The following is a 25970-nucleotide window of genomic DNA, read 5'->3' on the forward strand; positions in this document are numbered from 1 at the left end:
ATATTCCATTTATTTGTCTCCGGAAATTGGCGTTACATTTTTTATTCGGAACAGACGCGACATTACTAAAAGAATATAAATTTATATCCAGTGCCGTTAATTAACCCTCCTTACTTCGATTGTTCAAACACGTCGTAATTTGTTTCTTAGTATTACATCAGAGGTTTAGATATGTTTCTCAAGACAATTTAATTCAATAATATATATTGAAGGCACGTTTCAGGACTTGAATGAATACCGCATCAAAGGAGTAAGGTCTACAGGCCTACATATTACGCAATTTATCCAATACTGCCTCGATTTTTTCGCCATTCCCAATGGAGGACGTAACAAATAGCAGCAATTTATTTGGAAACAACAAAGAACTAGAGGAAACATTGGTCAGCATCAGTCTAGATAACTTTTCCTCATCCGCTGTGCCGCGAATTTTTATAAGGAAGTGTGCATTCACATTTTGTAGTTAGAATAGGGCAATGCCTCATCTGCTGTGTTTTGTTTCTTATACAAATGCATTCGTTAAGGCAAAGGTTTGTATGTAGATACATGTTTCGTACTCCGTTTTAATGAGGCGAAATTCTGTGGTGTGCCGTCGTGTGTCTTTGAGAATTGAGGGTGTGCCGCGGGTGGCAGTACTCGTCAGGCGGATTATTTCTACGGACGCACGTCCATTCGCGTTCGGACTGGACCCTGCAAATACATTCCATAGGTTTACTTAAACGAAAGGTAATTAGAATTTATAACTAAAATGGCGGCTAAAGAAATATACAGAAAGCGTGTGAAGACGTACTTAGATGACGGAGGCAGCATGACCTCTGAAATTTTGGTGGAAATCTACCATACTACACGGCGCAACAATCCAGAAGACGGCAATCTTCGGATGAGTCAAATCTACACAATTCTGAATTATTTACCAAAGATTAATTTGAATATTTTATTCGCATTTGCGCCTAGGATTATTTCGAAGTACATGCACGTAAAAGTTCGGAAATAATAATTTCCGAACTATTACCTGGCGTAGCGGTCAGAATTTCGCCGTTACTCCTACCTTTTTGTATTTATGTTTGTTTGTACTCTGAATAGGTTTCATGCTATTCATACTCTTTGAAATCGTAAACAATCCACTAACTTGTTGGGGTTTCCTGTAGGCCACATGATTTTCACTGCCTTGTACAATTTTTGCCTGGTTACGCTGGAACGCTGTAGGGTTTAATGTTTGATATAACTTTGAACGCTTAATATGCCATCTGAACTGAACCCCTTCTGTTCTAAACTCTCTGTGGTTCACCACGCAATGCACAGCCACAATTACTGCATATTAGTAGCAGATTCGTTTGTTAGCCGGAGACATTGCCCACAATAATCCGCCGCAACCCGTAATTCCAATACACCATCCAGCTCTGTTTCAAGCCCAGTTTGGGTTGAGAGCGCGGCTAAATGTACCGCCAGAGAAAGGTGAACGTGTTGCTAGAAGGATAATTGAAAGGAGAATGAAATACACGCTTCAGTTCTATATTAGACTGGACTAAAATATCACAATACAAATTTGAAATGAAATATTTAATTATTTACCTCTCTATACTTTATAATATCAGTGGAAAGGTTTAAAAGTAAACACGGTATGATCAGATAAATAGTTTTAGCCACTTTTTTTAAAGCTAATCAAGATTGTTTATCCTATAACAAATACACATTCAACAACCCATTATAACTCTTTGAATAGACCAATTGAGACGGAAAGTATTTGAGAGGGGATTGCACGAAGGAAGGAAATGCAGGTGAGAAAGAGAGATAGGAAATGTCTAAAGAGGATGAGAGATGAAGATACACTAAATAAATCATTAGCTATAGAATTTCAGATGACTTTACACTAATTGCAACATAAAAGAAACCTTTTTAATTGCTGGAGATTTTGGACTTTTGAGTTCTCATGCGGCGAGTATGAAGACTCCTGTCCTCTGGGATGTTGCCCCGTTAAGTCTGGTAGAAGTTTATGGACGTTTCGGTGGTCCTTGCTGCCACCATCATCAGGCCAATCGACCACGGCGTAAAACCCCAGAAAACAGTTGTTGCTGTCCATTTTGAATACGGCGTGCAGAAATCTCTCTCAAGTTAAAGAAAACTCTTGGGTGTAAAACATTTTTATACATTACCTTTCGTATTGTGCACTTCATAATAAACACGCATGCGCGTGCGATACGCGTCGCCGTCACCGCTCGCTGCGCCGTGTGCACTCCCCCCCCTCTCTCTCTCTCACTCGTTGTATACGTGGAATGTGAGGCATTTCAATTAATAGCAGGAATCAAAAGAGACGAAGCGGGCGAGGCTCTGCTTTGTGTGCCCCCCCTCCCCCTCGTTCTACTGTATGGACCGACGCCCCCCTCCACACGCCTCTACCAACGTCGCTTTCCTGCCACCCCGATGCAGCAGTTTCTGGGATTTGTAGTGCAGAAATGTTGGCTATTTGAACTTACCGACCGGAATAGAAAATGTTTTTCATTTTCGAAGTTCGTTTCGTTTGTCTCTGGCTCTTTAGGACGAAATTAATATCAAAAAATTCAAATAAATATATCAAGATTTTACGTTTGTTTTTGAACCACCTTTCCTCCTTTAACGCCACACGTGTTCCTGTGTAAGGAAAATAGGATTTTCATTATGTTTCCCGGGCTTTTCACCCTCTGAAACACGAAGTTCGTCTATGAACATCCACTTCATACCGAGGCGATGTTACGAAGATCAGCTGGTTAACCCTGTTTAAGGATATAAATCGCCATTCATTCTGAGAATCACACGAAACCTATAAATACACTGTGTGAACAAATTCGGCATTACTGAATGTTAAAGAATGTGGTATATATAAGGTTGTCTTTATGGTAAATGGTAGGAATTTTATGAAACTTGATTAATTTCCTAATCATTTCATTACTAATTTTCTATATCTAATGGGATTCGTAGGTTCATTGCTGTCAAATCCTGTCTGATTTAATCCCCGTAATAATATTTGGTGACTTCTCTAAATTAATGAATGAATAATGGTAATGATTATAATAATTTTAATCCAGTTTTTCTTACGAAATGTTTTGTTATATAGCCTACTGAATCTAATTAAAAAATTATGGTATTATTATATACCCCTGTTGTTTTTATGGGTGTAGAACTTGGTCTCTAGTTTTAAGGGAAGACCACAGGTTGAGGGCTTCCAGAGAACGGGGGTGCTGATGATATTTGTACCTAAAAAGGACGAAATGAGAGACTGGAGACTACTTAATATTGACGAACTACGTAATTTGTATTCTTCACCACGTAATGTTGAAACGATGGGAGAGAGATGAGAAATGCACACAAAATTTCGATTTTGAAGACTGGAAGGAAGAGTCCACAGGCGCAAACGGGAGGATAATATTTAAACGAACGCAGTGTTTATATTGTTGCGGAGTTCATGTAGTTAAGGTTTACGCATTTTGGTTTTCTGCAGTTGGTTCCCTGTTACATTTATACAGAACCAGACGCCAGCCCCACTCCGTAGACAGTATTATCATCTTCCGTCCCTTTTCACCCGTTACTGATACTTTAGTCTAATAAATATCCACCTTGTTAGATCTGCTGAAACGTATATTATAAGGGTAGTTGGTGATGCAGGGGTTGGAGGAGCTTCATGACAATATTGGCTTTGTAGCTTGTTGGCTTTTATTCTCTGCATTGGATAAGGGTGGTTGAGGGTGAATGTGTGTCCTGGTCTGGGAGACATGAGAGTGAAGCGCCTATTTCTCCAGTCTAGGGGATGATGAACCGTGGAAGCGGGAATTAGGGAATTAGCCAGCATGTGGTTGCAAATACGAACAGTTAAATGCAAAGCTCGATCTTTTGCGGTGTAAACACTCTGCAATGAAAAGGTAGCTGAATGTAATGTATACGTGAGCCTATTTACACTGAACTTGAGTCTGTAAGACAATGCGAAATATTTGCTATTATGACGAAAAATTCAAATAAAATGCAAATTTCAATTAATTAGGCCTATCTGTTTTATTGAAGAATAAAAGTTTTGTTTGTCAAATTGTTTTAAACTTCTACTAGCATTTAAAGGAATTAATAAATGTAGTCTTTATAAGTAACTGTATAAACTAAGCCAAAGAAATCTCACGTTTCATTAAAGGCTGAATATGAGAAATGTATTTATATTTATTCGCTTAAATATGTGTCAGATCATTAAGTAGCCTAATAAGTGGGAAAATCTCAGTGAAGGAGAGAAATTCGGAGAGAAAGGTGTAGATCGAAGGATAATATTAAAATGTATCTTAGAGACATAGGATGTGAAATGGATTTTTCTGGCTCGGGATAGTGTCTAGTCGCGGACGCTGCAATGTACCCAGGGGGGTCTATAAACGGTATGAAATTTCTCGACTTGTAAGGTTAAATAATTATTAGGTTCTCAAGAAGGTTAGGTTAGGTCAGGTTAAATTAATTAACCATTAATTTAAGTCTTCTGTGTCAAAAGGGATTAATTTCAATTATATTCGCATGAGTATTGATTATAATATTAGCAAAATAAATTAGTCATTACGTACGTAGGCCTCAAGTCGTCACCGTATTCTCTGGTTTCAATTTTAAAATGACACAAACGAGCTCCAGTTTAAATCGGTTTGGAAATAAAACGTAGGCCCGCTCGTCTTCTCCCACATTAGCAAGCTGATTCAGTACAAGTTATTAGTTTTCTGAATCTTTTTGGAACAAGACCGCAAGAGTAGAGAATAAAAATGAGTCTGAAGGAAGGGAGATGAGGTGAGGCCCGGAGACACTTGAGTAACAATATCTGTAACGTTTTCGCATTACTGCCTCATGTTTGTGAGCTCGTTTTATAATATGCATACAGACTGAGGATGCAGATTCCGCGGCATAATAAATTCTGCCCCCGCCTTGTGCCTTTTCGCTCCAGTAAAAAATTGTTTCCTCATTTCAGTGAGTAGGATGCTAGTAGTGGGGGAAAGAATAAAAATGTGTGCTGTTATTGTAATAAAAATTGAAGAGGATGAATATTGAATAAAGGGTCTATATATGACGGTTCTTTTATTCTATTATTAGTCTTTTTAAGTTTTTATCTCCCTCCTCTTCTGGGCTGAGATGCATAAAAGACTGTTACCAAAAGTGGCCCAACCCACAAATATGAAAACTTTCTGCAGAGCCTGAGGGGCGAGGGCGACAATAATTAAAGTCTATTTTAGGTTTAGGAATATGGTTTCGGTTCTCCAAGGATCTCTAATGCTCGATAAATAAAACGAGAGACCTGTTACATAACAATTTCCCCCCAAAATTATTAAGGGACGGGTTTTTATATTTTGACGCATTAAGATATATTTTAATTTTCACAACGGCCGCAGGCATATATTCTAATCGTAGCCCATTTAAATAAACACATAAATAATATACGGATAACATTAAAATGGATTTCACGGTAGTAAGATGTGGACCGGATTTGATTGATCAATATAGATTCCACTGACGACTCCTGTGAACGATGCTGCGAAACTTTGTGTTCTGTAGAAGCAGGGAATGGTTTAAATATTTTTCGAAATTGTTTTTTCTGTGCTGTGGTGTCTTGTAGACTTACGGTAAATACTAACTTCTCGGGGAATCATACCTCAAATCTCTTATCTTTAGTAGGTGATCAGTGGTTGATCAAAGGAACAACGTGCGTCGTGGAGTTCGTAGGTTATAGGGTCCATAGACTATTATAGGATGTAGACTAACTTTCGGGTAATGCATTTCTTATGCAAAATGGTGTGAAATATGCAGATTATTTGTTGCTATGAGCCAACCATAAAGTTTACGCCATATTTTCTTCAAATTATTCAATCTTTATCGTAATAAATTTATTATTGTGCAATTAATGACACATTAGGTGGCGCAGTTACCATTACTACAGATTTTAATTATATGTTAAATACATCCAAGGTAACCCCAAAATGTACGCCAGCGCCATCTTTGTAATTGTTCATGTATAGGCCTACTAACGCTGGCCTTGTAATCATGGGGTCTCGGGTTCGATTCCCGGCGGTGCCCAAATTTGTAACTTGTGTTGGGCAAGGCCGTGGTCTAGGCAACACGAGGTTTTCCTCCGGGGGCTTCCCCGGTTTCTCCTTGGCATCCCAACAATTACTCCATTCACACACAGAAGAAGGCAATGGCAAACCACTTCTGGATCATCTGCCAAGAACGTATATGAACAGGTCCCAGTCCGAGAAAAGGAAAGGATGGAAGGATCCTGTTCATATGGACCTGTCGTCAGACAGAACACTAAATAAATAAATAAAGGCCTACTAAAATCGTTTCTTAAACGGATTTATAGATACGTTCAAAATCCGTCTCTAAGCAAAGATTCACACGATTGGCTCAGATATGAAACTGAAAGCTAAATATAAATTTCTTGAAATCGCCATGTTTTACGATGTAGATTATTAGGCCTACCTTAGGAAAAGTTGCTTATTTTTTGTATCTATATCGCCAAACAAAATAGCTAGAACGTGGCATTTGTGGAGTTATTGTCGCTTCAGTTTCGGGGTTGGCACAGAAAAATATATTGTTTCATGAAAATCCGTCAAAGGGTTCAAAAATTTTACCACTTTCTTATCATATGAAATTAATTTTAAAATATAGAACTTTTCACATAAGATGACGTTTAGTATGGTCCTATGTGGACTAAGACTAAATAAAATAGTTAATTAATTATTCTTGTCCGTCTAATCACAATTTAAAATTTTTAAAATTAAAATTAAAATTAAGATAATTAAAATATCATGTGATGTTCCTATCGAAACATTCGATTTACATTTAGAACATCGAATGTTTCGATAGGAACATCACATGATATTTTAATTATCTTAATTTTAATTTTAATTTTAAAAATTTTAAATTGTGAGTAGACGGACAAGAATAATTAATTAAATATATTTTCACAATATGACGCAACTATACCATCTAATAAATAAAATAGGTAAATATCTGCGTTTTAATAACACCAGACAATTTCGAAATTTGGTTTAAATGTGTTAATTTTTAATGCAGCTCCGGTGACAGACATTCCAAATTTGTACCTCCACAAGACTTTTCGACCCCTCACTGGCTTGCTGATGTACTAGCAGGCAGCCTTAAGGAAGTGACCTCATAATTTTATACTGTTTCAAGGAAACAGTGTCTTTGGGCCACTTTGCCACCAAACACCACGGAATAAAACAGAAAGCTCAGAAGATATTGTGGTGTCCTATATAACACGGTAACCACGGAACCTGCGAAGCAAATTGTTATTTTTTATCATCGCCAGATGCCTTCGCTTCTATAAAACTCGAATAATAAATATGATATTATATCACAATATGACGGTACTTGTGATTTTAATAAATTTTGCATGTTCGTCGGAAGTTTAATTAAGAGGTAACACTTCACTTGCTGAAGATCTCTCCACTTGCTGGAAGGAGAAGGCGGCCTATTATAAAACTTTAAAATTAAAATTCTGAGGATACGAGACGCTCACAACCAGCTAATAGGAGGCGTATTATATTATCAGCTATAAATAATAATAATATAGAAGGAGGACATGTGCCGATTTTCAACCAAATAGCCCTTATGCTTGAACACAATTTTTTCTAGCCTGTGGGGACGTGGTGGCAAAACTGAACAGATTCCTAACCTTGGCACTAGAAGGAAGTGAGTGGCCAGCTTTACGCTCCGGCTGCCTTAACCCCGAGCAAAGGCTTCCATTATTTACTGGATACAAGGCTGGTAGGATCCCTGAGCCTGACTGGAAGTTGTGGCGTACAGAAAATTACAACCCTGCCTGGAATCGAACCCTAACCTGGTCCATATATCCACTGGGCTGTCACAGCTTCTGGATTCTGAACATTGCTCTGCAAGAGAGTCAGAAAGAATCCGAATAGGAATTTTGAAAGATATTGATGGAAGGAAATTATGCCAATATTCTAAGCGAAATCTAAGAATTTCCGTTGTTTTAAACCTCTATAAACAGGAAATGTATCAGCGTTGTATATTCAGTTGTCTTATGTCGTTAGGTGTGTTTTCACTGAGCGGGAAAATTGTCAGTCGGAAAAAATTTCTGGTTGGTAAAGATTTGTAAACACCTTGTGTAGTTGTACTGTGACCTGACATGAAAATCTGTTTAATAAAATGAAGGTTAAGTGCCTGGATATCCTGTCAAGAAGGGAACAACTCAGATATTCTTAAGGGTTTCTCAGCATCGATGATGTCGAATAGACTTTTAAGTTGGTTGTCACTCGGGTATTTCAGGATTTATTCCGAGTACCCGTGGTCTTGCACTAAAAGAAACTGTTGAGACCAGCTGTTTCTAAATGCGTGGAGTATTCTTTGTAGTCTGGGATTACTCGGAATTTGCACCAGTGGAAATTATAGGAACTGTGTGCCTGTACGTTGACCATTAAATATTATCATTACTCAGATATAGTTCTTGCTAGCCTCACCAGTAAGAAAGTAAATTCTTCTGAAACATATTAAAAATTGTGCTAGTGTTTACGCGAGGTGAATAAAACCACAAAACGATCTAATTAATCTGTGATGAAATGTATCCGGTCCTAAGTGCATTAGAAGCATGTACCTACATGTGTTACTGATTTCGATTCTCGATGGAGTCGATTGTTCTTCTTTTCGATATTTGTGGTACGTAATCGATAGTAAGCTCCAGTGAAACGAGAGTGGTTAGTCGTTTCTAACTTTAAAATACGCTCTCGCTTCGTCTTTGTTAGTTACATAAAGCAAAGTTGAACCTACTCTGGGGTAAGGAAACTTGAAAATAAGTGTTATTTATCCTTTATCTGAAGTTAGTTCCACATTCTTTGATAGGAATGTACTTAAACTCGTGTAACATGGCCTCGTATTTGAAAATCGATAAATCATAGCTAAATTTATACAAATAAATGTGGTGTAGTCGTAAGAAGTAATTTTAATCAACTCTGATAGGAATGTTAAGAAGGCTGTATGCACAGCTCTGGAGACTGACTTCGGCTTTAGAATTTTTGGCCTTGTACATCTGACTAGCCCTTTTATAGCAGAGCTAATCTGAAGAATAAGAACAAGAAGTTTGCAGCCGAAGATATCTTGACATAGATGTATTCCTTCATCACCGATGATTTATTTGGAATCTAAATGTCGCCGCAAAATAACACACACAGACACTCTCTCTCGTGTGTTGTTTATATCTTTTTAATTATGTGTAAATAAAACTCTCAACTACAGTATTCAGGAGTCATGTTATTTATTTATATTTACATAAGTACACAACATTAGAACTTTTACTGTCAACAGGCGTGTTCTCTAGTCAATGTAATGTGTATCTGAATTTCCGTCACATGTTTAACTTACAGCATTACCCACGTTGTGTAATAAATTTGCTCTCTCATTTCAAACAGTTATACGACATAATTTACATTATACATTTTGGTATTTCTGAGGTTTCGTCTTGATGGACTTAATTTATAAACCTGACCGATATATATGTGCATTACTTGCTACATTTGGGTTCCACCCATAGATTGCATTAATTTCGCAGAATACGTCATACGCGTCGATTATAATAGCATTGACAGTCCTCCCAGCAGTCTGTCTTTTTGTTATATCTTCACAAATACACTTGAGGTTTTAATATCGTCTCATTCGTTTCTTACACGAATCATACTTTCAAGCATTGATGTTAATCTTCGGTGTTGTAACGCGAAGATGGAGACAGTATGTTACTACGAAACATTGGTATCTACAGTACGTGAAATTTGAGAAGCCCCTGTGACGTATGTGACCTATGAAATCACGTGCTGCAATACTAGCAGACCGAAAAACGTAGTGCTTTCTCTAATTTGATATAATCTTTAGTGGTAATAGATTATAACGTCATAAGTATGTACTAACAAGTCCACACGAGGCTACAACCCAGAAGACAAATACCGGTACCTTCACAGCTGAGAATCTCAAATCTCTGTCCTTTGACGTAATTCACAGCATATGTAATATAATAAGATACGTAAACGTTATTTTATTCAGACGTCATTCAGTTGCCCTTATTAAAACAATATATAAAACTGAATACAATATTCGCACAGTAAAAACTGATTCCTTTCTGATTGTGGAAGGATGTTACTAATGACAAAGAAACTCAAATATCAGTTTACGAAAAACTAACTTAATTCCATGGAGCAGAGTCTTTATTGAGAAGCTAATAGTTGCTCAACGAGTCAATAAGGTTTACTACCGTGTTTACAAAAGCCCTCCAATGGACCCCATCTTGAGCCAGATGAAGAAGCATCTTCATATCCTATTTAACTTATCAAGATTAATATTATCCTCCCATTTGAGCCTAATTCGTCTAAGTACTCTCTTTCCACCCGACTTCCAGACAAAAATTGTGTAGTTCTCACGTCTTTTGCGTGCTACATGATCTGACCCTCCCCTCCAGTCTCGATTTGATCACAGTTACTGTTAGGTGATACGAGTATTATTGATAATGCCTATTGTCTGAGGTATATATTTGATTGAACTCGACGTTTCGGAGCCTGGCTGTTTTTAGATATTATTAAAAAATGTCCTGGTTTCGAAGCCAGTCGTTGACATTATCATCACCAACAACTGATAAGCCTGTAAGTACGACAAGAAATCACCTGAAGACGAGAGCCAGTTCCTTGAAACGTCGTGTAGCCTCTGGACATTATCAATGTATTACTCGTAGAGGTCTGTTATATCACCAAGTATCAGTATTAACTTTAATCTGATTCCATTGAGCAGAGTCCTTAAGAAACTAGAAACAGTCGCTCAATTAGTCAACACCACCCGTTAATGAAACCAGGAAGTTGATCATCGTTTTCACAAGGGCTCGGCATTGGACCTCAAGCCATTTAAATCCAATCCACACCATTACCCGCCATTCGTTTACCTCCCATTTGCGCCTAAGTATTCCAAACTGTATTTCCGCTTTATGAGTTCCGACAAAAGTTTTGTATACATTTATCTCTCCTATTTTTCCCCTGTTTGGTGATTTCTTTAACAGACAGCGTTTTTAGTTAATGATTGTGTCAATAACCTCAACACAGTAGTAATCAACACTCAATTGTGAGACTGATAGCACAATTGTCATCAAAATATTATTCGGTGTCCTTAATTATGTCAAATGTTTTTCCAGTGTCTTCAGAGTAAAAAGCAAATTGAGTGCAAAGTTCATATGGCTGAGGCATTGAATTCTTCGTCCGTTCGTTGATTTTCCTGCTTCTAGAACACTTACACAACGCAATAAATTTCACATCGTCTCGTAGCCCGTGGCTTTGATGTGCTGAAACCTGCGTCTGGGCCTTCTCAGTGAAGCTGGTTCACTCGGAAGGCTGTGAAACTCTTGCAGGGAAACTGCTAACCCCGTCTCCACTGCTGCTGTCTATTTCACTGTCTTCAACGTCTTCTCCATGCAGATGTTGGTGCTGGAGTTGCTGTTTCATCGCGGCCAATCTCTGATGTTGCAGCTCTAAATGTTGTTTTCGCCATTTGATTCGTCTGTTCTGAAACCACACTTTAACCTAAAATCAGAAGAATATAATTTTTAGTAAAATTCAACCACCTCAACATTTTAAAGCCGAAGATCATCGTTTAAATATTTAGTCCCTACATCAGACAATACACGTCTTAATCCCAACATTGATTGGTAAATGCTGTTTAAGAAAATAATCGCTGTTTATTTTGGGAATCATACGAAACCCACAAATGTACTCTGTGGCGCAAATGCGCATATCATAGGGTACAAATATGATTTTCATGGTTAATAGCACGCGGAATCAAAGCAGGTGATCCTGATATTCAGCCTAATGCAGTGGACGTTCAAGCACATCGTGGGGTATCTGTACTTGAATTCTTTGCTCCAATTTGGCTATGTAAAATGTACAAGGAACCACATATCAGTAGTTCCCATGCTTTTTTGATTTCACTTGTAATCAGAGCGGAATCTAAATTTAGATTTTTTTCTGACTGCGATTACTACTTTATGAATTACTGAAACCAGACGTGTAAAATACTATTAAACACTTCATTCTATTTAATCGTGCGTCTTAACCCTCTAAATCCCAGTGGTAACAGCATGTACCACCTTTAACAATCAATAGTCAAAGTCTGCACTTCATGTACAGTTGTGGTTAATGGCTACATCATTCTGCAAGACAAAATTTTTTCTTAATTTCTACACGTTCATGAATAAAGTTTACTTCTGATGACAAATTGTTTTTAAGTGCGCATTTCTGGTGATGTGGCCTACCTGAGCTTCTGTGAGTTGGAGTGCGTGAGCCAAGTACAGTCGTTCCGGCCCTACCATGTACTGCTGTCGCTCAAACTCCGCTTCTAAGCGTTCCAGTTGCTCTTGAGTGAAGATTGTCCGAACGCGTTTCGATTTAGCGGGCTTCTTGCTGCATCCACTTGCACCACCACCGGTCGCGACGTCGCAAGACTTGTCTGCTGAAACAGAACATTCTGTATACACAAATGCCAGTGGTTATCTACACTAGAGCGCTGATAGTGTCCGGTCGCTAGTTCTGTTTCCCGCCACGTAACCGTCCGACTTGGTTGCGATAGTAACAAATATTTTCAGAGGTCTAGCATAGGTTTTAGTAGTAACTAAACACATTTGTGTAAATAAATACTAAAATTTATTTTTTGAAAATCTCATATCTTCGCAAAGATCGTTCTGACCATCTCCTATCTCGAGGAAACTGGAACAAATACAAGTACGTGTATTAAAATGTAATACAGATGAAGTAAAGAATCTCGCTTATCAAAATGTTGGTGTCTGCCCGAAAAATAGCAATTGAACTTTAGCTCTGAGGTCAGGTGAATATCAAAAAAGAGATGAAGTGTAAAATCAAATTGTTAGAACTTGTTTAAAGAATTTTACATCAAGTACTTTGTTTCTTTCATATACTGAGCAGTACTTGAGAAAATGGCATTATAAGCAGACTTTGTATAGTGACTGGCTACGGGTTGGACGACCGGGGTTCGATCCCCGACGGAGGCAGAGGATTTTTCCTCTAGCCTCTGCGTCCAGACCGGCTCTGGGGCCCACCCAGCCTCCTCTACAATGGGTACTGGGGGTCCTTTCCCGGGGGTAAAGCCGGCCGGGGAGTGATGCTGACCACTCACCCCCATCTAGTGCCGAGGTCAAGGAAGAGAGGAGTTATACCTCCACTCACCCCAAGCGCCTACATGGCGTATAGTGGGACAAAATTTACTTTACTTTTACCTATAATTCAAACAGTGCAGAATGCATCTGTTAATTTGTTCTCAGCTTCCGATTACGAAAACTAATTTTCTCTATTGTTCAGCCGCCAACATCTACGTCGCACTGTTATTATTAATCAAATATACATTTTTGGCATTTCTTTTTATATTGTTTTTATGAGCGTCGGGACAGTTAGGCTACATACATCGTACAGGATGTTCCATTTAAAACGCGACCCTAACTACCACCCCTTCAAGCACAAAACTCGAAACCAATGACAATGCCGAATTCATGAAGACGTACTCCGTTGCTGCAGCTTATTTTAGGCCTAATTGCTTGAAATGTAATGTCAGCTGATTTGTCGCTCGATGAGCCCTTTTCAGAGACAAACACTTCCTGAGTCGCGAAAACTTGACACCAGTCGGCGTATTGCTGTTTTATCCGATAGCGCCTTTTCAGAACAGGCCTACGCATCGCAAAATTGTTCACGAATAGCAGTAAATAATTTCTTGTTAAATTTCAACGGGTTTTTAATACGATGTGGCAAATACAAGTAGCTATAGGCTATCTTTGTTGCTTGAGTGTTTTGTGAGAACTTGTCTGATAACATGAAACGTATTACAGGCTTACTTGTAAGCGCGAACAGTGAATGAATGGCATGGGCTTATGATACAGCACTCATGCGGGAAGCAAATGAACATCAACACATGTAATTTACATAACAATCAGCGGACGGAGCAGCTGCGGTTCAGTGAAATGGTGTGTTCATTGCCCGGATGGCGAGGAACTGTGCTCGAGCAGAATGAGGTGTCGCTGACAAGACAGCGAGCGTTCGCCCGGAAATGAGCGAAGTACGGAAGACTAATGAACCGATTAATTTATTACCAACAGATTAAAGTCCAATTAATTTTTCCTCTTGATCACAGGGGAACACGTAGTAATCGACACAGTGTCTCTGTTGGGATCATATTGGGGGGATTTTGCTCATCACAGCGTCCGTCTGCTCTGAAGCTTAAATTCAATGAATTCTTCAAACGAAGATTTCTATCTTCTGGGTTGTTGCGCTGTGTAGTCTGGTCGATATTTACCAACGTTTCAGAGGTCATGAATCGTCCTGATGACGGAGGCAGTATGACTTCTGAAACGTTGTCTAACATCAACCAGACTACACAGCGCAACAACCCAGAAGACAGAAATCTTCATATTTATCGCCCTAATGACGGAGGCAGTATGACCTCTAAAACGTTAGTTAACATCGACCAGACTACACAGCGCAACAACCCAGAAGACAGAAATCTTCATACTCTGATGACGGAGGCAGTATGACCTCTGAAACGTTGGTTAACATCGACCAGACTACACAGCGCAACAACCCAGAAGACAGAAACCTTCATCGCCCTGATGACGGAGGCAGTATGACCTCTGAAACGTTGGTTAACATCGACCATACTACACAGCGCAACAACCCAGAAGACAGAAGATGAATCGCCCTGATGATGGAGACAGTATGACCTCTGAAACGTTGGTTAACATCGACCTGACTACACAGCGCAACCCAGAAGACAGAAATCTTCATACTCATCGCCCTGATGACGGAGGCAGTATGACCTCCGAAACGTTGGTTAACATCGACCAGACTACACAGCGCAACAACCCAGAAGACAGGAATCTTCATACTCACCGCTGAGAAAACCTCAAATCTTACAATTCTTCAAACGTTCCTCTGCCCATCGAAGTTGTAGATCCCGTACATGTGCGCCATATTCACCTTCAGTTTGGGTTTGTATTTTAAACAATCTTCTGTATCTAGCGTTTCTGTTACCGTAAAAATCCGAATGTTGGTGAAATCTAGGTTTTACCATAATCACGTAGTAAAATGTTAGGTTAGGTTAGATTTTCCATATTTTTTTATTTCACAATTTTTATATTTCTTGCAATGTCTTTATCTATTATTTTGACTTCTGTTAATCTTTTTTAAAAATACAATTTAGATGAGGAATGTATGTTTCTAAAGTTGTTATTCATGGAACCGAAAAACTAACATCGATTACAACCGTGAGTTACTACATTTATACCCTTCTCTTTACTTTTACCTTATTCTCGTGGAATATGGGCTTTTACCCACAGTTTGGTAAAACCTAGGTTTATCTGGTGAACCCTAGTTTTCACCAACATTCGGGCTTTCACGGTAACATATCGGTATGATGACGTATCATTTATATTGTTAAAAACATGGAATAATCAGTGTAATAAACCCAGACAGAAAGCACCAGTGTTTCCGAATGAGATAACTTGTGCTGTAGTCATATTTCTGATGTAAAATATTACAAAATTTTCAGATATTTAAACACTTTTAAGAAGGCGATCTTTTTTGTAAACTGTAAAGAAGTAAAAATAGTTTTAAAATATATTAAAATTGTCCGTCAATCACAATAAAGTAATATAAGATAATTAAATGGTTAAAATATTATCCTTTGTTCCGTATCGAGTACTCGATTTACATATGGAACATTCTCGACATGTTTCGGCTTTCATAGAGCCGTCATCAGGTGTATGTTATAAACTCTTAATTCAATTACTAATTTTTAATTTTCGTAATATATCTTGTAAAGACGTAGCTAATAAAACAGTTTTAGGCGTAGTTTCTGTACCTGTTTCATGCAAAAATATCAAGCTTATTTGGAAATTAAATTCAAAAATGGCGGAAGCAATTTAACCCGTAATGTGTTCTCCGTTTCATGCATTATGCTTACAGAGGGTCTGAGATAAATCTGCCCAGTTAATACACGCCGTTTAACGTCCCCTCTACACGTGTACGTGAAGGACAGTCACCAAGCTACAGCGAATTAACTTTTCGAGTGTTTAACTTCACAATTTTACCCACACAATGAAAATATGCCACGTGTCGGGATGTATAATGTTCATTTTGAACGGCAGAAACAAATTACAGTCTACTCAGACTCTACATAAGAGCCAATTGTTCGGATTTACATGTGCAGCTCAATAAATCATGATCTATAGGCTGATTAGTCCCTATGAAATTATAACTGGAGTAGAAAATAATATTTGTGTCCTGTTCAAAAAATGTACTTGTTTGAAACAGAACAATGCGATGAATTATATGCTATCGCATATTTAGTGGTTGAGAGAGGGTGGTAAGAGAAATTAATGGCGTGGTACAATCACTTCATTGTGTGTGCATGAATGCGACGAGCTGTAAAATGTTTCACAGTGCTATTATATTAGTCTTGGGGTACGTCTCAAAAGTGATGTAAATCTAACAAATAGTAATTCTTTTTCTATATCAATGCAATGAAAAATGAACACCTCTGCCTCTTTTATTACTATTATGTGATTCGTTGAATATCGTATTCAACCATTCCGTGTTACTTTTGCATTGTAAATAATTCAAATGCTCTTATTAAAATAAACTTTGTATTAGTGTCTGAGTTGGAAGTTGTACGTAGACTATAAAAATGCTATCGTTCACACACCTGCCAGACGCTTGGAATAAGAAATCGTGCACCTGAACTAAAATCTTCTCGACTGGTCGACAACGTCAAAGTTGAGCCAACTGTCAGCGTTTTCCGAGACCTGCTGTATCTCAAAGTTTTCTGTCTTCAGGGTTGTTGCGCTGTATAATCTGCTAGAACTTTACCGAGAAATTCCTCGCCCACGGCTTACTCATTAACCGAATTATGGAGGCAACAAGCACCTTCGAAACGTCGGTAAACTTCTACGAGATCAAAAATCACTGAAGTCAGTGTGAACTTGGCGTTGTTCGTTCGTCTGTCGGTGCGCAGAGAATGGAGTCGTATTTGAGAGGTCACCCATCCACAACTTGCTAGTTTCTTATTGATTAAAATGGAGAATAACCCCTCATTCTTTCGGATAGTCTTCGCCCTCTTTTTGTGGAGTTTAAAATTTTACTTCGTCCTATATCTGGTTTCTGTATTAAAATGTGAGCAATTCTAATTAAACTGAGCTTGGACACAGGTTATTACATGACTGCACCAGCTGGAAGGTGCCTGAGATTTGAAGTTCTCGCGGGCCTGATTTGCGATTCAGTATGGACTTGTAGGTAGTTAACCAAGGCTCCCTAGCAGCCTTTGATTTGAACATTCCTGCTTTCTGGCGCGTTTCGAACGATTTTGAAAAAATGTGCGTATTAGTTTCGCCATGTTTGTCTGTCAGCATTCGAATCACTGAACGGATTTTCATAACATTTGATGTTGGTGAGTTGTAATGAAATTTGTCGACGTGTTCCAATTTCGGTTGGAATTGGACGATAATAATTGGCGCTTTACGTGAAGACCCACACGCCTTTCTGCACACACCTCGAGCTTAACTTGAATGCAACTATGTAAACATTTATAATAGTGAATCAAAGATACAGAAAAAATTTAAACACGTTTTATGTCCAATAAACTTTTCATCATTAAGTCAGTATTTACCGTTCCGTGAATTGAAATATTTTTTTCTTGAGATGAATGAGCTGGGTTAAGGTGACAGACATATCGCTTGTTTGTGGCCCCCGAAACAAAAATAATTCCCCCCCACCGTTTTCATTAGCGATTCTGCGTACCATGAAGATTCCCGCCCAAGACAAATATAAATTATTTAATTTATCTTAAAATAAACCGAATAACTTGTTGCCTATCGAAATAATAATATTAAAGTGACCAGAGCGTCGAACGAAGTCTTGCCGGACTCTGCAGAGAGAGGGCAATGAACACGGTACGTTTTGATAATTAAATGGGCAGTATAGTTACCAATGTAGACTTAGAACAGTCATGCACTGACCAGAACTGAAATACGGTTCGCTGTGTTCTGTGCATAAAATACCACAAGCTTTTCATTACAACCTAGCCAACTATTCGTCGGCCAAGGGGGGGCGATTTTAATTTGCAAAATAATGAAAACATGTTGCAGAATCAAAAACAATTTTTAGTTATAAAGTAGGTCTACCAATCGTTGGTTTCAGTTCTCTTTGTTATTCGAAAGGCTGGGGAACTCGAGGTCAACAAATCAGCCAGTTTGTTATGGCACTTTATTATTGCTGGGTCGTTCAAATAGTAACTGCTAATTATATTTCACGTAGTGGTTTGTGGGAAAGTGGCATATATCGCTACGTAGCCCATTGGTTTACTGATACCAAACCAATCCGTAAACTGACCCAGAAAATTCGGTTTTCGCTATTTTTAAAATAAGACCTAAAAATTCGCGCTGCAGCCATATTAACATCCACGGTGGTCTAGCGATTAGAACGCTGGCCTTGTAATCCTGGGGTCTCGGGTTCGATTCCCGGCGGTGCCCGAATTTATAACTTGTGTTGGGCAAGGCCGTGGTCTAGGCAACACGGAGTTTTCCTCCGGGGGCTTCCCCGGTTTCTCCGTGGCATCCCAACAATTACTCCATTCACACACAGAAGAAGGCAATGGCAAACCACTTCTGGATCATCTGCCAAGAACGTATATGAACAGGTCCCAGTCCGAGAAAAGGATGGAAGGATCCTGTTCATATGGACCTGTCGTCAGACAGAACACTAAATAATAATAATAATCTTTGAAGATAATACTCTAAAAGACCCGTGTTACGGTACATTAATTGCACTCATTGCCCAGCAGCCAGGCAGAGGGCGCTTTATCAAAAGTCTTTTCCATTACAAAGATCAGTTCGTTAATGATATTTAAGGAAAAAATCCATGTTTGCTTTGAGAATCATACGAACCCATAAATACAAAATGCAGCGTTACTGACTGTTAAAGCAGGTGGTATATGTGGTTACCACTGAACATGAAAAATGAATAAGTCAGTTCAGTATTATTCAGTGAATAAGCTACTGGCTGGAGTTCGATTCCCTTTAGGACTGGATTTTATCTTCGCTACGAAGTCCAGGTCGGCTCTGTGGCTCACCAAGCTTCATGTCCAGTGAGTGCTGAGTACTGAGTGTCTGTCTTCGGGGGTAAAACGGCATTTCTAATACCAAGATTAAGAACGCGTGGAGCTATATATAATCGCTCTCCCATACGTTTTCTTGGCGGTGTTTAGTTTAAGAACCAGGGACAGCTTTATTTTTACATTACAATGAATCTTTAGATAGTCAGTAGGATTCTTGGATGGAGGATTGACTAATTTGCAAAGAATCTACTTACACAGAACAATTAGAACTTACGTTTATGTACAAATGAGGGCTTGGATCGTGGTGAGCTGAGGTCAAATCGAGGTCAACGAGTTAAATAACGGAATTAGTAATCGCGCTAACAAGCACGAAGACTAAGTCTGAACCGGCTTCGACGCAAACTGAAATAAACCATCAAACCGCAATACAAAGATGGCTGTATTCTGGGCTGTAGCCCTGATGATGGAGGCAGCAAGGACCTCTGAAACTCTGACAAACTTCTACGATACTACACGGCGCTACAACCCAGAAGATTGCCATCTTCGGACTCACCGTCGCGAAAACCTCAAATCCGAACCAAAGTACGCGTAGAACGTGCCGTATTCGCAAAATGGCGGCAAAGGAAATGCAGCCTATTTGTGAATTGTTGCAACATAAAGCTAATTATGTAAGTTATTTATGGGGCACTGCAGCGCCACACGGAATGTAACGTCCACACTAATTGAGTCAAAACTGAGCATCCACAAAATGTGTGGGATTCAGAAGGGAGCGAGTGGGGGGGGGGGGGGGGGGGCTTGTCACAGCATATTCATCACGATTGAGCTATGGGCTGGCACCGAAAACTTTAAATTTTGCTGATTGACTGCTCGAACTAGAACTGCAATTTGTTATAAATTCGGGGCTCTGATCCGAGGCAGCGTCCCGTGCCGCCATGACACTCATTGTAAAGACGTTCTATGAACATATGCAATTTACATAGAAATATATAGAACTTAGGCTTATGGCTTAATTATTTCCGTGTCATTGGTGATGACGAGAACATCCTCATATGCGAGGTGTCGGGTTCACTCGATATTTGTTTCTGGATTGGCCGACGTTTCAGAGACGCTTACTGCCTCGACCATCAGGGCGATCAGCTAGAGAAGATACCTGCTAGCTTCTTTGGAACCCCAGAGTTCATCACCGTGTTCACAAGAGCCCACAACCGGCCCGTGTCTTGATATGCATTCCACTCTGCACCTATGTTTAAATATTTGGTGTGATCTCTTTCCTCTAGACTATCCAACGAAACTTTTTACGCATTTCTTATTTCCCCCATGCTACACGCCTTGATTGATAGAACTGTTAGGTCTAAATTTCGCTCCAAAATTGAGGTCGTAGAAAATGTGTCTTGCCCGCAACTGACTTATCTGCCAGTTCATCTTCTCTTGTTAAGAAGCTCCTTTAAAATGACTTAAATGACGTTCCTGCCAGTCGATATTCCCCCCCCTGTTGGAAAGACATTTATAGCGGATGCAATGTTTGCAATTGATAATTTGGCGCGGCTTCATTATCTTGTCAACTTAAGTCGATAATAGCTTTAAATTAGTATGAATTTGCCACATCTAACACGACGGTCCCTAGACTCACAGAGACCTGACTGACGTGGTATTGTATTTTGGAGAGATTCAGGTTCTCACGGCGACTAGTGTAAAGATGACTCTGATATTACGACTTGTAGTCTGGTAGAAATTTATTGATGATTCCGAGGTCCTTGCTGTCGCCATCAGATGTGCTTGCTACCTCCATCATCAGGGTAATCATTGCCCTGATGATGGCGGCAGCAAGCACCTCTGAAACGTCGGTAAAATTCTACCAGGCTATACGGCGCAACAACCCAGAAGACAGCCATCTTAACACGGTATAAAAGATTAAATTTGTACAGTGCACGGGCAGGATATATTTAACAACGGTGAACAAGCCTTCGGTTCTGTACCACTGACGCAGTCTGGGTAATAAATAGCCTGCTATCACACTGTGGGTTTGTGGACAACGGAATTTAGTGGGCAATTCCCCTGCGTGCGTTAAATGGGAAGTGTTACTTAACAGAAAACATTAATTCAGTTTCATGAAAACAGACTAAATATGTCTATGATGTGCCAGTGGAACGATGGATTTTGAATTTTATGACAGATTATGATCGTAAGTCCTACATAGACTACCTACAAAGTTCTGGAAACAAAAAACGAATTTTGTAAAGTTCTTCTACGTCACGTTTATTGGTTAAAGGAACTATAGAAATTGATTTAGGCCAGAACAATTTACACAGCAATTTATGGCTGAAGTGATAGACTGCTTTGCCGAATTACAAGTTATAAAATTAAATAAGTTACAGGCCTATTCTTATATTATGTTACAGGCTTAATATAGGATAATTTAGAAGCTAGACATACTTAGCATAGCAGTCGTGTTGCTATTTTATATTTTACACACAAAATATTTAGCGAAGGTTATAGGCTTTATTTAAACTGGGTAGGTCTACGCACTGAACACTTCATTTCGTTTTTATTATTCAGTGTCTGGTCTTATGCGTGCGTGTTTTCGCTTAATAAAGTCCTTCTTAGTATTGCCCTTTCGACCTCATAATAGGTCCGTTGTTTTCAATATGTTATCGGCTTAATCAGTTGAACAAAATCCCTTGGCTCGGTAACCTATAATCTGTTGAAGATATCCGTCTTCTGGGTTATTGCGCTGTGTAGTCTGGTCGATGTTAACCAACGTTTCAGAGGTCATACTGCCTCCGTCATCAGGGCGATGACTCGCCCTGATGACGGAGGCAGTATGACCTCTGAAATGTTGGTAAATATCTACCAGACTACATAGCGCAACAACCCAGAAGACAGAAATCTTCATACTAAGAATCGTCCTGATGACGGAGGCAGTATGACCTCTGAAACGTTGGTAAACATCGACCAGACTACACAACGCAACAACCCAGAAGACAGAAATCTTCATACTCATCGCCCTGATGGCGGAGGCAGTATGACCTCTGAAACGTTGGTTAACATCGACCAGACTACACAGCGCAATAACCCAGAAGACAGAAATCTTCATACTCACCGCTGTGAGAACCTCAAGTCTTACACTATAATCTGTTGTCTGTACGAGTTAATTTGGCAGGGATGTTTAGACATTTTAGTAACAAATCCTGAGGTAGCAAGTATATACACAGGTCAACTAGGCCCAAATTTTGTTCTTTATTTAAAAAATGTTTGTTCTTTGTCTGTATTTTGCACTTGGCCAATTTTTCTGTCTGACTGTGTCGTCAAACTTCAGGTCTTACTGCTGGATAAGATTTCAGGTTTTCACGGGGACATGAAGATGGCTGGCTGTCTTGTGGGATGTAGCGTCGTGTAGTCTGGTAGAAATTAATCGCCCTGATGATGGATGCAGTAGGCAGACTGCACGGCGTAACATCCGAAAAGACAGACATACGTTTCTCTTCTTGGTTGTGACTCCGTGTACACTCTTAGGTTCTTACGTACGCAACCCAGAAGAGCATCATTATCCACACCGCCGTGATAACCTCAAATCTCAAACTATTGACGGATTTTAATAATGGCGACAGTGCGAAATCCAAGCCCACAGACCCAAGGATTGATTTATCTTACAAACTGACCTTGACTCGGTCTTCTGACGCCATACGAGGCCTGCAGCGGATGACGGAGCACTGCCTCGACTGTGGCTACTTCAGGGTGCTTCGCCCCGGTACTGAGGTCGGTTGCCATGCACTTTCCTGCAGCACAGTCCAACTTGTTAGCGTCCCTCAACCCCAGGATTGCGTCTATCGTGAACGATTTGCCCATGGTCGGTGGACTGGGGCTTCCTCCTCCGCTGCTACTGCTGCTGCTTCTGGAAGTGACGGCTTGTTGTCGGAGTGCCGAGTACATGAACAGTGGTGAAGGCGATGCCGGCGCACTTGCTATGGCTGGACCCCGAACCGGCAGCGGGTACTGCTGATGCCGGAAATCCAGGAAGTGCGAGAACGAAGAATATCCCAGTAGTGGGTTTTGCATCATAATGCTGTCTGTGTGCAAGAATGCAGATATCCTGACTTCTGTTAGTTTTTCCAGCTACAAGACGCACAGGTGTTATCACTAACCTCGCCCTCGCTGTATGTAATAAATATCAAATACAGCTTTTAAGGAATGTTCAGTTCGGAAATATAACGTAAAATTTGTAATTCACTTATTCGAAGATTAGCTATAAAATGTGTAGCTTTATTTATTCGAAACATTTACTGATTTCGCTGTACCTTAATTTTATTTGAACTCTTGTCTCTTAAGTGTTCTTCACAGTTTCTATACAACTACTAGAGATTTCGACATTTTTAAAGTTGCTACATATTTTTTCATCAAGCTTCATTTCCTTCGTACAATTCACAATTACATGTTTCCAAATGACAACAGACCTCACTGTTATAACCTACGGATGCAACTGTTCATTTATGTTATTTCCGGGCATTAAAAAAACGAGCGATTTCTCACAATACCGCGATTTTTTTTTCCCTGTAACGATTTGTAGCATTCGTTAAGCGACTTTTAAATATTGTCGTTCTCGAACGATAAAATAACGAAATTTTAAACGGCACTCATACAGCAGAGATTGCACGGACGTGGTTCTCTTGCTACACGCAATACGTTACAAACACACGAATATCTGTCTCCAGTTTTTACAATATGCCTGTCAGTATTGACGATGGTACGCACTCCGCAGAAAACTTACAACACGTTCACCAAGTCACTGCCAGATTCTTGCGTGCTTTGTGCTAGGAAGATGGACACTCGACTGGCCGGCAGATTCCCTGGTTAAACTTGGAAGCTCACCATCACTTCACCCTGTTTACACATCTGATTGGTGCATTCGTATCTACAGCAGCCGTTAACACACCCGCCATTTAAAAATTGTACTCAAAACACCCCTTATGGTTTCGTGCTGTTTTCCCCTCTCTCTGAGTACAATCTTAATTAGGAGCTGAGCTAGTCTTGGAAGGGGTAGGAGAAAAGGTGTTTCCCCGTGTTGAGGGTGGGGGCGGGTTGGTTCTCTATACAAATTACACAGCTCCCTGTTCGACCCGATGTTCAACTTGATTAAGTCTAACTACACAATCAGAATTCAAGTTTTGTGTGCCCCCAACTCCCCCGCTCCCAAGTTCGTCCTTTTCCGTAGTTCTTCTTCTTCTTCTTACCCCTACAAACCCATTGCAATCAGCCATCTTCCCCTCTTTCAGACTGGAAATGATCATAAACAATCACACACTCAGTTCCCAGAAGCACCAACAGACGGCAGTTGCGATCAATTGAATCACGCCATTGGCCAGGTTTGCGCGAGGTTCTCAGTTTCTGTTGGTCCGCTCAACGGGATCGAAGGCGGAGTTGCTGTTTGAAATGAGGTCTTGTGGGCGGGGTCATGTGTGCGTGGAGGGGAGGGCCGGCATGTTTTATGTACTGTGTGCGAGAGTCGATGAGAATGGAGGGTAGTTTGAGGAAGTGCTTGCCGGAGGGGAAAAGGGGTCACGCCTCCCACCAAACGTGGGTCATCCCTCATTTCTTTTTTTTTGTATTCTCCCGTACCTTTCTGAGAACACATTAAACGCGGTTGCAGTGATGATGGCTAAACTTGCTTGCTCTTTTTGAAGCCACAGCGGTGGACCGCAGAAATTCTTGCGATGAGGCTGTGTGGTTTGCAATCTTGCCAGTAATGAATCATTAAGAAGCCTGTATCTACTTGTTTGTGTATGAAACAGCTCTCAGCACTGTTGAAATCCAGTGGACGGCCGTTTTCAATGGACCAGCAGACACAAACTGATTCAATCGGACATCACACCGGAATTTAGTGTGTGTGCGTCTACCCCGAATGAATAATCCGTGGCGTAAAAGCCCTCTGAGAGCCAAACCCGAATAAATGCAGGCAAATTATCCTTTTTCTAAGATGATAGAGTTGCGTCATATTGTGAAAATATATATTTAATTAATTAATCTTGTCCGTCTAATCACAATTTAAAATTTAATTAAGATAAGTAAAATACCATGTGATGCTCCTTATCGAAACATTCGATTTACATTTAGAACATCACTTTCTCACTACATGTTTCGGTTCTTAGATGAACCATCTTCAGGTGTGTAAAATTACAATTATATAAACTTAAAACTTAATCATAATTTCTTATATGCAACTTTTTTGTAGTTCTTTATCAGTTATTAGTGTTGTTCACCAACCTAAAAGTTTATTTGAACACGACGCACATATATAGAACAACTTTAAATATATTAAAATGGAATCTGGAAGTGAACATCACTAATAACTGTTAAACAACTACAAAAAAGTTGCATATAAGAAATTATGATTAAGTTTTAAGTTTATATAATTGTAATTTTACACACCTGAAGATGGTTCATCTAAGAACCGAAACATGTAGTGAGAAAGTGATGTTCTAAATGTAAATCGAATGTTTCGATAAGGAGCGTCACATGGTATTTTACTTATCTTAATTACATTTTAAATTGTGATTAGACGGACAAGATTAATTAATTATCCTTTTTCGTTGAAGTTGTTTTTGTAAACTGCGTGCGTCTGGAAGTCGCTCTGAAGAAGTAACTTTTCTGTACTGTTTTCTAACATATCAGCAGTGTAAATTTCATACAAAGCTGACGTTCAGTTCGGTAGGCTTAGAGCCTGCGAAATTTTAATAATATACATAACACCTTATCCTTTTCTAAATGGAAAAATCTTATGACAAAGGACACGATTCTAGATTTATGTTAGATCTGATGAC

General features: G+C 39.5%; 1 protein-coding gene and 1 long non-coding RNA gene across 2 annotated transcripts in view; one reads left to right on the plus strand and one right to left on the minus strand.

Annotated features, from left to right (window-relative positions):
* LOC110833171 (uncharacterized) overlaps positions 1–9257 on the plus strand; it is a 22631-nt gene extending 13374 nt beyond the window's left edge. The window contains exon 2 of the long non-coding RNA XR_002544145.2: positions 7639–9257. This is a non-coding gene — a long non-coding RNA (uncharacterized LOC110833171). The remainder of the gene's footprint in view (positions 1–7638) is intronic.
* LOC110833170 (homeobox protein Nkx-6.3) lies at positions 9258–24215 on the minus strand. Its single transcript, XM_022070881.2, has 3 exons — positions 22815–24215; positions 12299–12492; positions 9258–11570 (listed from the first exon to the last, which is right to left on the minus strand). Exons 1-3 carry the CDS (start codon positions 23212–23214, stop codon positions 11370–11372), a joined length of 795 nt encoding a protein of 264 aa, XP_021926573.1. The 5' UTR covers positions 23215–24215; the 3' UTR covers positions 9258–11369.
* Between the last annotated feature and the right edge of the window lie 1755 nt (positions 24216–25970).

This window comes from Zootermopsis nevadensis, unplaced genomic scaffold (genome assembly GCF_977971745.1).
Source record: "Zootermopsis nevadensis isolate Lab colony 2312 unplaced genomic scaffold, Znev_1.0 Znev_ptg000001l, whole genome shotgun sequence".
Classification (NCBI taxonomy): Eukaryota; Metazoa; Arthropoda; class Insecta; order Blattodea; family Termopsidae; genus Zootermopsis; species Zootermopsis nevadensis.

Coding starts and splice junctions, on each gene's coding strand:
- LOC110833170 (XM_022070881.2), bottom strand. CDS start 23,214: ATGATGCAAAACCCACTACTGGGATATTCTTCGTTCTCGCACTTCCTG. Junction 12,493..22,814: donor CGTCAGAAGACCGAGTCAAG/GTCAGTTTGTAA, acceptor CTGTTTCAGCAG/ACAAGTCTTGCGACGTCGCG. Junction 11,571..12,298: donor TCCAACTCACAGAAGCTCAG/GTAGGCCACATC, acceptor TTCTGATTTTAG/GTTAAAGTGTGGTTTCAGAA.